At 37.5% G+C, this 16,084-nt stretch overlaps 1 protein-coding gene across 1 annotated transcript; it reads right to left on the bottom strand.

The window, feature by feature from the left end:
- Positions 1 to 10,961: 10,961 nt before the first annotated feature.
- Positions 10,962 to 12,808, bottom strand: LOC120357918. Its single transcript, XM_039449881.1, has 5 exons — positions 12,300 to 12,808; positions 12,091 to 12,196; positions 11,707 to 11,840; positions 11,209 to 11,452; positions 10,962 to 11,092 (listed from the first exon to the last, which is right to left on the bottom strand). Exons 1-4 carry the CDS (start codon positions 12,321 to 12,323, stop codon positions 11,369 to 11,371), a joined length of 348 nt encoding a protein of 115 aa, XP_039305815.1. The 5' UTR covers positions 12,324 to 12,808; the 3' UTR covers positions 10,962 to 11,092; positions 11,209 to 11,368.
- Positions 12,809 to 16,084: the final 3,276 nt, after the last annotated feature.

Here is a 16,084-nt window from a genome sequence, read left to right as displayed (position 1 = left end):
GGGATGGCTGAAATGCCCGTTCCCGAGGAGGTGCTTGAGAATGCCCGAGCTAGGAGGCGCCGAGTAAGCCCGGCGCTAATCAGGATCCGGTGAGATTGGATGTTCAGGAGGCTCTCTCTCTTTTCGGCTGCCCACTGCCGGCTTATATACCGCTCCGCGCGGCTGGACGCACCAATCAGCTCGCGCGGTCAAGCCGGCCGGAGTGGGAACGCTTGCCGAACGCGGCGCGTGGCGCACCGGTCGCGCTGGGTGTCACGTAGTCGCGCTATGGTAAGCCGAGCGTACACAAGCAGTCATTAATGCTTTTCCTCTATCTAGTATGGGAGATTTTCCAATAAATAAACACAGACGGAAAATAAAATCTTTATCGGAGATTTACCTGGTCCGCAAGGACCAGAAAGGGACCTCTGAACATAGGGAAATAAGATCACTTTCTTCCAAAAATAATCTCGCGACTTCCACTGTATCGAACCAATTACGAAACATAGATACAAACACAACAGAAGAACGATCTTTCGAGGATCTTGCCCACTCAAGACAAGGTCCTAGCACATTTTACACAGACCTTGAGGGGAACTCTAATCTGTCCTCTCATTTTGAAACCAAAACTAGCATAACATACAAGAAGGAGAATGCAAATATTAACACACAATCTCCGGACTATACAAACGATAAAACATCGAGTATCTGCTCAGTATCTGCGGAGGACAAATCAGACGATATCAGAGTTCTAGAAGAAATAAATAAAATGATCCAATCGAAGGAGCTAATCCTCTTAGACCTCATCAAAATTAACAATCTGAAAAGAACACGCTCGAGCAAAGAAAGACTATTAACCAATTACATCAACAAAATTTCTTCAAATATAAACTTAAATAAATATCATTTAAATTTAGAGTACTTGAATTAACCAATTTATATCACTATTACAACTTATATCCTACCTAAACCATAAACATAAGTCTCGAGTCACAATAAGCAAAATGATCAAATTACTCCAATGGAACTGTAGAGGTATCAAAAACAAATACAACGAATTTAGCAACATTCTATTAAACTACGATATAATCTGCCTTCAAGAGACTTGGCTTCACTCAAAAGATATTCTAAGATTTAATAATTATGTTACTTTTAGAATCGATAGATTGGACGACTTTTAAGGAGGAGGAGTAGCCATAATATGTAAAAACGTGCTAGATCCCATATTACACAAAACAGAAAGTATCACAAACCGTTCGAACCTGGAGGTGATATGCATCTCATACCAAATAGATGAGTTCTCTTCAGATAGAATATCTGTCATATCTATATACAGACCACCAGATATTTACATCACTAAAAACATATGGACAAATCTATTAAAGCTAACGGATACTAACAATATCCCGACCCATGCGATTCTATGCGGAGACTTCAACGGACATCATCCCGCATGGGGATCTTCCAGACAAAACGGAGTGGGGAAAACTCTGAGTGAGGTCATATTTTCCTTTTCATTCAGAATCCTAAACGACGGTCAGGCTACTAGGATTTCGGTGAACTCTGAACATAAAAGCACACCTGACCTCTTTCTTTCTAACATCGATTTCATGGAAATAGATTGGAACATTTGTGAAGAAGTGATGGGTAACGACCATTTTCCCATTATAATAGATCTATATAATCCACGGAAAAATGCGACTCTTAACCACGGCGAAGATCTCTCCTCTAAAGGGAATAAAGGTAAACTGATACTCAAAGATTTTGATACTAAAAGATACGTCAAATTATGGCATGAGACAAAATTAGACTTCAACAAAGATAGTCTCACTGGAGCAGACGCGTATACACTCTGGTACCAAAACATGCTAAACTGTCTCCTTAAAGCAGGAGCCACTATAATAAGTGAACAAAATATCAAACAAGTCTTTGATCCCGCAAGTAAACAAGTCGTAAACACAAATCTGAATAACCAACCTATTTATAAGTCAAAAAATAGGAAAAAAATAATACGGAAACATTCCAAGATGTGGTGGGATGAGGAATGTGACAATGCAGTAATGATGAGAAAAGAAGCATTTATCAACCTAATTTCCAACCCTTCCAGAGAAACCTTAAGAGAGTATAGAAAAGTCTCAAACGAAACCAGGAAAACATTGGCTAAAAAGAAAAAAGAGAATTTTAGAAACATTAACGACCTCTCCAAAGGACCGTCGATCAAAAAATTTTGGGATAAGGTCGCACAATACAAGAAAAGCGCTATTTTAAACACCTACCTTTCTCCCACAAAAAGCAAAAGAGAATCTATTGATAAGTTTATTGAGGAATTCGCTCCTCCTGGAGTTGCTTACGACTTCAAAACTAAACAATTCGAGGTACCTTCCTCGGCTCCGGAAGTATGCTGCACGCGTTCCCGGAGCCCCCCAGGCAGGACACCCGGAAGGGTTTTAGTGGGTATGTCTCCGCCGACACGTCGTCGGCGGGGAAGAGCCTCACATAACCACCAGGCCTCCCCCGGGGCCTGGGGTATGCGGTAACGCATTTCCTCTCCGTTATCAAAAAAAAAAAAAAAGGTACCTTCCTCTGAGTCTCTAACTCAGAGCTGCCGTCAGTCTCACAGTCAGGGAAACAACAACAATTATCAACAACAGCAAAATCAAAAGTAGTCCTGGCAGAGACCTGATCAGTTACCACATCCTAAAAAGTTCGCCTCATGAGGCAATTGCTTACCTAGAGTGCTTTAACAAAATTATCCGAGATGGATCGTTTCCTTCTCAATGGCATGGCTTCGCGATTACTCTGATTAAAAAACCGAATAACAACAGTTATAGACCTATCGCCTTAGCTTCATGTACACTAAAAATATTAGAAAAACTAATCAAGATAAGACTGGAGAGACTCGTGGAATTGGACTTCGTCCTACCAAAGTGTCAGTTCGGATTCAGAAGAGAAAGATCCTGCGACAACTGTCTAGCACTCTTAAACCTTGAAATATACAAAGCCTTTTCAGAGAACAAAACAACCGGCGGTTTATTTTTAGACATTAAAGGAGCTTATGACAACATTAACCCAGCAATACTAATAGAAATCATAAATAAATTACGATTACCTAGGAGTTATAAATCATTCATCAGCAACTTACTAAGCCCTAAATCTGTCAATTTCTATTCGGAGGGGAGATTCTATGGCACTAGAAAAATTTTTAAGGGAGCCGCAGGGCCTCGTTCTGAGTCCTTTACTTTCCAATATCTATGTGAAAGACATTCTACATTTTGTACCTCATAATTGCAAAATTATACAATTTGCAGATGATGTAGCTATCCTCTGATAAGGCACCAATAACGATCCAAACCACATTGACGAGGGCCTTTTCCAATCTTCATAAATAGCTGGACTCTATTGAATCAACACTATCTACAACCAAGACTCAACTTTGCTTCTTTCACAGGAAACGTAACACGACAATTCCTTCAAACATTACGGTACCTGGGGGCTCCATAAATAATAAATTGCAGTTCAAATACCTAGGGATATACTTGGATTCTGGCTTCAGGTGGAGGCCCCATTTGGCAGCAGCAAAGATTAAGGCATTTAAGTTTATGAATTCAGTTCCTGAAATGGCTTGCAGGGAAAAACTGGGGCATCACGGTGACAGACGCGATGAATTTTATTAATACCACTATTAGAACTTAAGCCTTCTGGGGCGCCATCTGGTACAGCAGCTCATGCGAAACTCATCTGAAGATAATCGACAACTTATTGGGATCAGTATATAAAATAGCAATGGGATTATCCAGATTCAGCTTTACCAAAGTAGGATGGGCCATATCAAATCAATGGTCAACATCAAGATTTATCTCCACACAATGTGACAAGCTAATTCTAAAATCCTTTCAGTTGAGAAATATGGAAATAATTAACAAAATCGAGAATTTTGCCACAAAAATTTCCCTTAGAAGAATCCCAGATAGAAACATCCCATTCGTTGTGAACAGATGGCCGTCAGTTAAACATTTTCTTCCCTCTTTATACAAATGGGAGGTCCATCCCTGTTTCGCATATCCTTTCCAGGTGGAACATCATGAGATTGATATAGACTATAAATCTGGTCTAGCAGCTCTCTCTGTGGGAACGTCAGGGGATATTAACTTGATTTTTGATTGCGGGGTCTCCAGTCGGAGATCCTGTGACGAGGAAATAGATATTTATACGGACGGATCCAGATCTTGCCTTGCGGAGGGCAGGGACATTAACTGGAGTTTTCCTCAGGATAATTTTTCGGTGGGCTATTACATTCATATCCCCACACATAATTTAAATTACAAATTCAAAATCAACGCTATATCATCCTCCTTTAGAGCGGAGGCCCTTGCAATCTACAAATCAATGGAAACAGCCATTGATTTGGGGATCAAAGCTATCAACATTTGCACGGATTCAAAGAGTACTTTGGATGTTCTGGGATCCTGCATTGAGAATAAATATAAATCACACATTAAAATGTTAGATCCGACTATCCAAGATCTTTACCTTTTCATTTTAACATGCCAAAAGAGGGTATTATTGTAGATTTACATGGTGTCCTGCGCATAAGGGCATAACGGGGAATGAGAAGGCCGACGAACTGGCCAAGGAAGAATCACTCAGTGGTGCGTTACTAAAAAACAAGATCTCCTTTAGAAAGTGTATGAACTGCCTAACAAAAAAATTAAATCTATAGATACAGAACACTTTATAGCTACCTATGACAATTCTGGCAAATACTATTTTCAATATTTTAGCGATATTAACTCCAGAAGACTTTTGAAATACAGACTAGACAGGGTTTCCTTTGGCAGACTGACGAGAATAATTTCTAACTCATGCTTCTCTGGGGAGGTACTATACAGAATTGGTAGAGCGAAGTCTCCCGCATGCCCATGCGGATTTGAGAATCAAAACGTTAACCACATTTTTTGGGCCTGCCCTTTAATAAAAACAGAAAGCAATAAAATGATATGTGAACTTAAAAGCATGGGGCTTCAGTTCCCCCTTTCTGTGGAGTATGTCCTCAATAACATAAACTTTAAGATTACTAGAGTTGTGCAAAAATTTTTATCTACAACTTCAAAAGAATACAACATTTCACTCTAAGACGGATTGCAGAATCTGAACAGAATAGGGGAAGGAAAAAAGAAGTGGACGTTAAAAAAAAAAGAAATATTTCTTCCTTATCCCATTGACTTACTTTAGTACTCGAATTAAACTTAGTAAATTTATGCCGAGATTTGTTCCGGGAGTCTTCTCTGTTCCCAGATTGCCAGGGAGGAGGAGGAGGAGGAGGAAGGGACTAAACACGGATCGAAAAACCAAATACTGGAGAACTTATCACTAGGATTCCTGGCCAGGATCCAACAAAGGAAGTAAAGAACTACTGGTACTTAGACTCCTCTGTAGTCTGATATCCAGGGCCTCCTAAAGAAGAAGAAGATCCAGGTAGTCTTCGCCGTAACTAGGTATGACGAATTCTATTGGTGCGTCGACTGCGAGTGATGTTACTTGTAATAAATCCATTGTGAGCTGTTAATACTAGTCTGGATAGGAGGTAAAGTAAAAAGATCAAGTTCACTCTTTAAGCACTCGCTTGAATGAGTATGGAGGAAGGATATGCTTGTCACTTCTCGCACTATGAATTCTCAGTTTACGCGAATATGTCATATACAGTCCGCTTCTTCTTGCTGCTACGTCGTCTGGCGGATGATTTTTTTAATTTTTCGAGCTGCTCGAAAAGCTTGACTTTTTTCCTTCTTTGTCGTTAACTTTTTAAGACACTTTTTGTGCGCACTATTTATCGATTTTCTTCTTGTACCGTACGTTCACAAAGCGACAATCTCCTAGCGATGTGAAGATCGTGGTAACCGAGAGGAAACTGAAGCGCTGGCGATTTTGCAGATAAGTACCTTATATCCCGATTTCTTTATCAGGTTTTTTATTTTTTTTTCGGCTTTTTTTGAGGTTTTTCCGCAATTCTGCAATTTTTGATCGACTCTTTCAACGGAGTATTGTTTTCGATATCCTCTATCACATTAATCCCCGCACGTAAAGCCTTCTTATCGACTGCGCGCGCACCACTTCTTAGATAAGGTAGAATTTTTTTTAATAATAATCCACCGAGAAAACTTCCAATTCTATGTCCACGTTGATAGAGTGAACCAACGAAAACTTGTGGAATTTCCTCACCACGCCCGTCACCCCTTTCGCACTGCGTTTCGTAATATTTTTCGTAGTTCATGGAAAATTAATTTTTTGTTTTTCTCTTGTTTATCGTAAAGTGATGTTTATTTCAGCTGTATTCAAATGTAAATTATCGAGCACGTCTAAAGTGCAATGTCACCGTCAACGTTCCCGATTCAAATGGTATTTTTTTTTTTCCCGAGCTGATCTCTTATATCTATTTCAATTCTTCGAAAACGTGTTTGACGCAGCGGAATATAAAATGGAAGAGAGAAATGTTTCACCTGATTCGTTCCGTACGCGTAGTTACTCTCGCGTGACTCGACCGGGACCATTCGGAGAAGCGAAGTTTGTACATCACCGGTTATATAAGATTCACAGATATCACAATAGACGAACAGCTTGTCCGGAATACCGCGCCACAAGCTGCAGGATTCTTTACTCTGGTAATATGCAATTCGTTCACTGTGTTTTTGTAATTTAAATCCGAGTTTGAGAAAAGTCGCGCTTTCTTCATTTTTTAGCATAATCTTATTAAAGAATAAATTATCTTTTATGCTTAATTCCGTTTCACATCCCAATATTTGTAAAAGATTATCTGAAAAGTTTATATAATGATTCATTCCACATTTTTCTACGTCGCAGCTGAGACCTATTCCTAGTTTACCACCATGTCCTTTTTGTATTTCGAAATCAAAATGTGAACCTCGACATACATTATTAATCTCAAGGATAAGATCCTCGATATTTACATAAATACCAGTGTGTATTGTTCTGTGATGCACCACATTTGTTGCATTCTGTATCTCATTGGATAAAATATCATTTGGCCAACGGAAAAATCTGATCTCATTTTCGGGAAACTGACGTATGTGAAGAAAACTGCAAAGAAATTGAATCTCGCTTATCGTGACTTTTCATTCCCTCTGCAATTCTACAGTTTGAGGTAATTCAGTGATGAAAAAAAAAGTATTAGGAGTACAAATTGAAAATCGCCGTTTTTTGTCAAAATTTGAGGATTGATTGTTGAAAAATGGTTACATACTTATTCTTGAAAGTATTGTCCATCGCTGGCCACTACTTTCTCCCACCTTTTGGGCAGCATACGAATCCCGCGTCGAAAAAACTGCTCGTCTTTTGCGGTGATCCACGAAACGACCCAGTTTTTGGCCCCTTCGTAATAATCGAAGTGCTGCTCAGCCAGGCCGTGAGCCATTGATCGGAACAAGTGGTAATCTGAAGGGGCGATGTCAGGAGAATACGGCGGATGAGGTAAGACGTCCCATTTCAATGTTTCCAGATAGGTTTTAACGACCTGAGCAACATGTGGCCGAGCGTTGTCGTGCAGCAACATCACTTTTTCGTGTCTTTGCTCGTATTGTGGCCGTTTTTCCTGCAATGCTCGGCTCAAACGCATTAGTTGTGTTCGGTAGCGAGCTCCTGTGATGGTTTCACCCGGTTGCAACAGCTCATAATAAACCACGCCGAGCTGGTCCCACCAAATACACAGCATGAGCTTCGAGCCATGGATGTTTGGCTTGGCCGTCGATGTTGATGCATGGCCGCGGTAGCCCCACGATTTTTTTCGCTTTGGATTATCATAATGGATCCACTTTTCATCGCCGGTTACAATACGATGCAGAAAACCCTTCCGTTTTTGCCGTTGGAGCAGCTGTTCGCACGCGAAAAAACGCCGTTCGACGTCTCTCGGCTTTAATTCGTATGGCACCCAGTATCCATGCTTTTGGATCATTCCCATGGTTTTCAAACGATGTGAAATAGCTTGTTGAGTCACGCCCAATGAATCTGCAAGCTCCTGTTGCGTTTGAGATGAATCTTCATTCAGTAATGTTTCCAATTGTGCGTCTTCAAACTTTTTCACCTGTCCGGGACGCTCCTTGTCTTCTACGCCGAAATCACAACTTTTGAAGCGTTGGAACCATTCTCGACACGTTCTTTCACTAATGGAAGCCTCACCATAAGTTTTTACAATCACTCGACGCGCCTCAGCCGCAGATTTTTTCGAATTGAAGGCAAAAAGCAAAACTTCCCGCAAATGACGCTTATTGGGCACAAATTTTGACATTTTCGATCACAAAAAAATATATAACGCCGATAAAAATTCACAACTGCATTGATAAGGAATTGTTGCCAGATGCCCAACCTTACATTAAAAATTTTTGATCTAACGTTTGGCGCCAGCATTTACCGCTGGCGCCATCTACTGGAAAACGGCGGTTTTCAATTTGTACTCCTAGTATTTTCTGAAAAATACTTCATAATGCTATTGCTCAGAAGAATCATGTGAAATTGCTCCGACGGTGACGTCTCGTGATCGAGTTAAACTCGAAACTGGGATCCAAGAGTCGAATTTGCTAGGATAACCTCGCCAACTAACCAGTAGTTGTTTATTAGTTCCACGTCTCCTACTCTTATCATGATCGACGATAAACTTTTCCTCTTGCAGATCTTTGTCAACTCTCCCCAATTCTTGCTCGTAAAAAATCCCATCTATGACTTCTCCCGCTAAATCACTCAGTTCGTACATACGAGGATTTTGCCATTCGAGAATACAGTGAATTCTAAATATCTCCTCGTTCCAGTTTGCTTCGTATACTTTCTCGAAGGTACCTCTCGCTTTACTGATGCAAACGAGATCACCGACGTGATATTTAGCCTTTTGCGCACGATTCTTGATTTTGTTAATGTCTTCCTATCGACGAGTTATATTTTCACAGGCGGTACTTGCATTTTCTCTCGTTACAACCGCAGGCTGCATTCTAGTGGCCGAATGGCGAGTTTGATTTTACGCGTGCACGATATCTTGCAAAACATCAATGTAACGTCGTGTGTTTTTAGGAGTAAAATACCGCCACATCCGATCCTTTAACGTTCTGTTGAAAGGCTCAACGATGACGTCTTTGATGTCGGGGTTGCGCGTTACTCTAAAACATATATCGTTTCCTTCCAGAAACCTTTGCGCGTCCGACAAATTCTTTACCCTTGTCGGTTTGCAGATATACAGGTACCCGTCTTTTACTTCTCAAGAGTATACGTTGGAAAGCCTTTGTTACGTATACGGTCGTTTTGTCCCGTAGTTGTTCCACCCAGATAAATTTACTGAGTACATCGATAATCACGAGAATATAAGAATATTCTTCATTGTAACTTTTCAGATTTCGTAACTCAATCAAATCACTCTCCCACACATCGTCGATATTCGTTACGTTGTAATGTAGCCAAACCTTTTGACGCAGCGGACGATGCAGTGAGTACGCGTCTTGCGATTCCAACCAACGAACGACTTTGTCACGTGTAAAATTTGGTTTAGTTACGCGTGTCAGATTTTCCATTGCAGAGAAACCTGCGTAATGTGTGGGATTGTAATACAGTTTTTCAAGTTCCGACATAATCGATTATTTCTTAAGTGTACTCTAATCTAGCAAACGTCTTTTTCTCGCTGGAAGTGAATCTACGTTTTTCATAAAAGTTGTAGGTGTAAACTTAACGAAAGCGCGGGATAGAAACAATGTGTAATTAGGGGCTTTTTCTTCCTGCTCGCACTTCTTACGTTTTCTCATTCTTTGTTCTTTTTTCAACACGGTTGGACGCGGTCTCGGCGTAGAACTCGCGGTAGGACGTAGTTTCTTAATAATCCGAGACGAAAAAACGGAGGTTGCGTTTAATAGACGTTTATTTCCTACCAATGACGAACGCGTGTTTCAGCTGCGCAGTAATCGCGCAAACTGAGCTTTTCATGGCGGTAGTTCTACGGTTTTTCTTTCTTGCATCACGTCGTTCATCAGCTCGACGATATTTGAATCCTTTACAATGTTGCTATTTATAGTCGTGACTCCATCCTCGTTCCAATTAATTCTATCAGGCACCGCATTATCTAGCAAATGTTTCATCAGTAAACGTGCTTGTGCACGATACGATTTTAGGACACTTTCTACTGGAGCTCTTTAGCAATTGAATGCTGTAATTTTTTTCCAACACGGTGTAGTGGATAGCGGGCAAATAAGAAAGTTTAGCAGAAGTTTGCGATTTTCGTGAGACATCATGAGAAACGAGTGTCGATTTATTGTTAATAACGTTGTTGATCTCCTCCGAAAATCGTGCTTCATTGTCTACGATTTCAGTTTTGTTGACTGCATTTTGTCTTCTCGCTTCACGGATATATGCTCACTTACAGAAGTTTCTTTGTCACAAAATAATGTAATATTGTATAAGTCGACTGTCTTAATAAAATTTACAACAGCTTCTAATAGTTTGTCGATAAAACACGAGGTCTCCTCTGTATCTCGATAAGAAATAAACTTTAGTTGGTCATATTTATGTTCTTTTTTAAATAAAAGCTTTTGCATTTGCTTGGGAAAGTCTTGATTTAGCGAATCCAATCTTAAACAAAAACCTGGGAGAACAAGGTTCACGATCGTTGCGCAGGCACAATTTACGTCAATTTCTTGCCGCTTTATCTTGCGATGCACTGCGGACTTGATTCACAAATATATAAATTTAACACTGTGTTAACTAAATTCGAGATCACTGAAGACTTAAGTTTCTCGTTCGGCAGTTCCCGTACGAATTTTGTTTTACAACGATACTTATATGCTACGGTCGGAAAAATCGACGATTTGAAAACTTTATATATATATATATATATAATGAAAATATATTTTAATTATAATTCTTAAATTAAAATTTAATTATAATATAAATCATTGTCAAAAATTACTCTTATTTAAATTTTAAAAAATTTATTTTTAAATTGAAAATTCATTTTTAAATTGAAATATAAGTATTTGTTTTTCTGATTAAAAGATTCAGCATTTCCATTTTTCCCTTTTTGTTTAAACGTGTATAAAGATGGTGCGTTCCGCTTACTGGAAGGTAATCTCTAAAAATAATAAGTAACATATTAAATGAGAAATACGAAACTTAATCACAATTAAGAAGAAAAAATAAGCAAGAAAAAAAGTAAGTTAACAAGTAAATTATTTGATGTATACTTACTCATGATACCAGATGCTGTTTGGTGTACCTTGGACTCGGTGGCAAAACGTATCAAAATCTATTACGTTGTATCCTGACGTTATTATCCACTTATTAAATTGCATTAATAATTTTTTTTTTAAATTGTTGTTATTATTCCAAACAGCGGTATGGCACAAGATTATGCATTGTTTAGGAACAAAAAAATTGGTAGAACATCTAGTAACGTTAACATGTCCTCAGTCATTTTCTCAAAAGTGGCATCCTGCGAAAATAATCAAATATTTAATAAAAAGCTGGTTACTCTGTACCTAATTTGTAAATAAATAATGCTTAAAATTAAGAATTTCTACACTTTAAAATTTTTAATTTAATTTATTAATTTATTGAATTTTCTGAGATTTGAGTAGACATCAGTGATAGTGTTAAAATTAATATTAATTTATAATTAATTTATTTCTTGCTAGTTTAATTGCGGGCAACTCGTACATATCGAAGACCAAAGTCAAATGAACTTACGTTATAAATATCCGCCATTCCTAGCAGGATTATTACTTGTTCCAAAATTTGTCTATTTTTATCTTTGACAAACGAAAGACAATTTTCGATAATCAAACCAGACACGCATAATCCGCAACGTAATGTTATAACATCTGTAAATCACAATAATACAGTAATAATGAGAAAGCAAAAAGTTCATTTTTAATTCAAAACGTATTTATTTTCTACCTTTAGCTTTTTCTATTGCGTGTTATTTTGGTAAAACAATAATAATTTACATTAAATTAGAAACAGAATTATTTTGTCTAACGAGTAGTAAAAAATTGAGAATTATAACGAAATCAATACAAACAGGACTTGTTACAAACTTTGTAAAAAGGCTAGTAAAAAATTTTTTTGTACCTTTACTTTTCCTTGTTGGGAGTGGCGAGTTTTCCAAAATTATTTGAAGCAAAATGTCGTCTCCTAACAATTGATGACCTTGTAAAACTGGTCCATACAGTTTAACCTAAAAATATTAACATAAAATATATAAAATGTTAAGAAAATTTTATTTAATGCATCGTCAAGTACGTACACTAATGTGTGGTTTATTATTTTATCATTCTTACCGTATGTTTATTTGTGTTCCACATATTATCTTCTTCGTACGTAAAGTTATTCTGAAATAATAATAACAAAATAATTATTAAAGCTGGCAATTTATTTTGAATGTCAAACAGTCCTAATTATTACTTGATTTGTTTAATCTAATTATCATATGGAGTTCGTTGTAAAATACACATTACAAGAATACATATTACATACCTTAAATTCTAAATAATCTTTAACATCACAGTGCATCTCTTCGTGCTAATTTATTTTAATGAATACTTTACCGTTTTCGATGTACATTTCTACACCATGAATATTAATTACAAAATCGCATAAACTAGCGAATCCACACTGTTGGTACGGGACATATTCTCCTAAATAACTATGCTGATTTTGCGGCGGTGGAGTTCTTGATGACCTCGGATAGATTAGATGTTATCAGTCTTACATAGTTTCTCTTTACAACCAAGTAACATATTTCTTTTTTAAAAATTGTAAGCAATGAAGTATCAAAGTTTAACCGAATGATATTTTTGCAACAGAATTGAGATATATCTTTTATCTTTAATCTAACAAAAACAATCTATATATACCTAGCAAGTAATAAAATGTGTAAATCATTAAAATTTACAAAATAATTAAATTCTAGAAAAATATATATTTTTCTTAAAATGTTTTAGAGGTCCTAAATTTAATTGTTTAAACACGTCAGAGTTCATGAAAAATTAATATACTTGCGAGTTTAGGATCTGGATAATGTAATTAAAATCCATTATTTACGTTCCTTCTATTTTAAGGTATCTTGTATATATTAAAAGACCTACGAAAACTAATTTAAAATGGAATGCTTACATGGCACCATTTTCCGGGAACATTTGGGGTACTATCGTTTTTATCATCGTACTTTTAAGCGGATTGATCGTGTTCGTTCAAATACTGTTTACGTTCATGTTACCATATATTCGAAATAATCATTTGAGATTTCCAGAAATTTTGTTGATTATCTTAGGAACGTTTTGTAATCAAGGTAATTTTAATTTCTGCGCACCGTTCTTTTCTAGAGTACATAGCTTGATTTTGTATAATGCTTTTTTAATGTATGACCGCTATCTCTTTCATAAAAAATGGTATTAAGTATGAAACAATCGACGCTGAATCCTATAAGAATAATGCAGCTGGTAATTCATGTCTTGGCAGTCGTGATAGTAGCGGCGTATTCCACTGCCTTAATTAGTTATCTTGCTGTTAAAACGTTCGTCATGCCACGACTATGGTCGGCCTACTGCAGAATAACACTTATCGTTTTGGCGTGATCAAAGACTCATCTGATTATAATTTGTTCCAGGTGTTAAAAATGCTTTTGACATTAATTTTCATAAAATCAATGTTTAGATGATAGGGACATTGTATATTTGAAGCAAACACTAAAATAGTTATATACATATACGAGGTGTGTTCAAAAAGTATCGCGAATTTTGAATTTTCGCGGGTTACGTATATTCGAATTTCGATCTTTTTGTGGCGTTATGTTGGTACTCATGTCTCTCACTTATGCCGACAAGCTCGGCCATTTTGAATGTTCACTTAATTGTTGACAGCTGCTTTGCTTGCACGTGTTTTGGATCGTCTTCGATTTTTACCTATTCAAAAAAATGGATCAAAGAACCTGTATCAAATTTTGTGTGAAAAACGAAATTAAGTGCGCGGATGCATTCCGAATGTTGACTGTGGCATACGGAGAAGCTACCTTGGACCGAAGCAACGTTTATCGGTGGTACAAAATGTTCTCAGAAGGCCGAGAAGATGTGAACGACGAAGAGCGTGCCGGACGCCCGAGCACTTCAACAACAGACAAAAAATTAATGAAGTGGAGAAAATGGTATTGGCCAATCGTCGAATCACCGTTAGAGAAGTTGCTGAGGACCTAAACATATCGATTGGCTCGTGCCATTCGATTTTTATCAATGATTTGGGCATGAGACGGGTCGCCGCGAAATTCGTACCAAACGCCCCTGCTCACACATCGTTGCTTGTGCGCGACTTTTTGGCCAAAAACAACACACTAATGATGCCGCAGCCACCGTATTCCCCAGATCTGGCCCCCTGTGACTTTTTCTTGTTCCCTAAACTGAAGAGGCCCATGAAAGGACGACGTTACGCTACGCTTGACGAGATAAAGACGGCATCGAAGGAGGAGCTGAACAAGATAAAAAAAAATGATTTTTTGAAGTGCTTCGAAGATTGGAAAAACCGTTGGCACAAGTGTATGATATCTCATGGGGATTACTTTGAAGGGGACAAAATAGATATTCATGAATAAATAAATAATTTTTGAAAAAACACAAAATTCGCGATACTTTTTGAACACACCTCGTATATGGGGCATTCTCCGTCAAAAAGCCACCCCTGCTGCCCATTTCAATTTTTGAGATAAAATGTTCGAAAAGGGCTTAAAATTTTCGTTGAAATGTCTATTTTTCGATGCCGTTTGGCCTTTTGGAAAATTCAAAATGGCGGACCTAATATCACGGCTAGAATGAAAAAAGCCTTTGAAAAAATACATAATAACGTGAATAAATGTGCAAGATATGACGTAGTAGAGGTCTAATCCTTATGTGTAAGTGTGTGAGTGTGTGTGAGTGTGTGTGTGGGGTGAGGTGGGGGGAGGGGGGATACGCGCGCTCATACGCGTGCGTGTATAAATGAATCACGTAAAAATCCTTGCTCAACATGGTCTGGCTATCAAGACATTTGCATACAAAATTTCGAATCATTTCCTTGTCCTGAAAAAGTACGTCACAAAAAACCTACGGTACAGAAAATATTGTTCTTTAAAAAACATTTTCTCCACAGAATAATAGTAAGATTACTTAAAATTACTTTGAAACTTATACTATCCCTCATAACATTTTTTACAATTGCAAATGTTGGCAACAGATTAGTTAGTAGAAAAACCGTAAAAAGAAAACATACTTTGTTATAGTCAATTATGGTAGCGCACTTTTGTTAATATGCAATAATCTTGGTAAAATATATGATAGAGTGGTTAACAGTAAGCAAATGTCGAACATATTGATGACAGACTGTTAACAAACGCCAAGCAGTTTTTTTATTGCAAATAGTGTTAGCAAACATCACGTAAAAATGCAGCAGCATCTGTTGATCAAAATACATAAGATTGACAGTCGATAGCGAACAAGTCAATCGAATATATTGACGACATATTCACTGCATGAACCCAAAAGATCTCTTTAAAGTCGAACACCTGCGAGTAGTGCGCGGTATCGCCGCTAGATGGATGTGGCAGTGCTTATATCTCGTACATAAAAAACTACACATATGGAATAAAAGGCACAGCAATATTTTTTCATTTTTCAAATTTTCTCGTCTTGTTTTGGATTAGAGAACCTCATCACAATACATTTATTAGTCACAGAATTTATCGAGTTAATTAATTATAGTTTGCAATTCAGTCAATCAATAAGTTTTTTTATGTTAAATAGAATATTCAACTCACGTTTTTGTCTCTTCTTTATCGACTTTTACTTTTTCTACAATTATTCCTATTATCTCTTACTTGTACCACATCCAAAATAAAAAATGTCGGCTAAATCTCGTACAGATAGATGTATGAATCCATTCAAGAAACTTGGTGAAAAAGGACATTGTGGTAAAGATTTACGAGTGATACCAAAATTCATTCGGGATAAATTTCCTGAGATACCGACTAATTCTAAAATTTGTTGTGCATGTAGGAAAAAAAGTAGGACTGAATATGTTGATATGTCTTTAGATGAATCTA

This window comes from Solenopsis invicta, chromosome 5 (assembly GCF_016802725.1).
Source record: "Solenopsis invicta isolate M01_SB chromosome 5, UNIL_Sinv_3.0, whole genome shotgun sequence".
In the NCBI taxonomy this organism is placed as follows: domain Eukaryota; kingdom Metazoa; phylum Arthropoda; class Insecta; order Hymenoptera; family Formicidae; genus Solenopsis; species Solenopsis invicta.
This window is presented reverse-complemented; position numbering and strand designations above follow the sequence as displayed.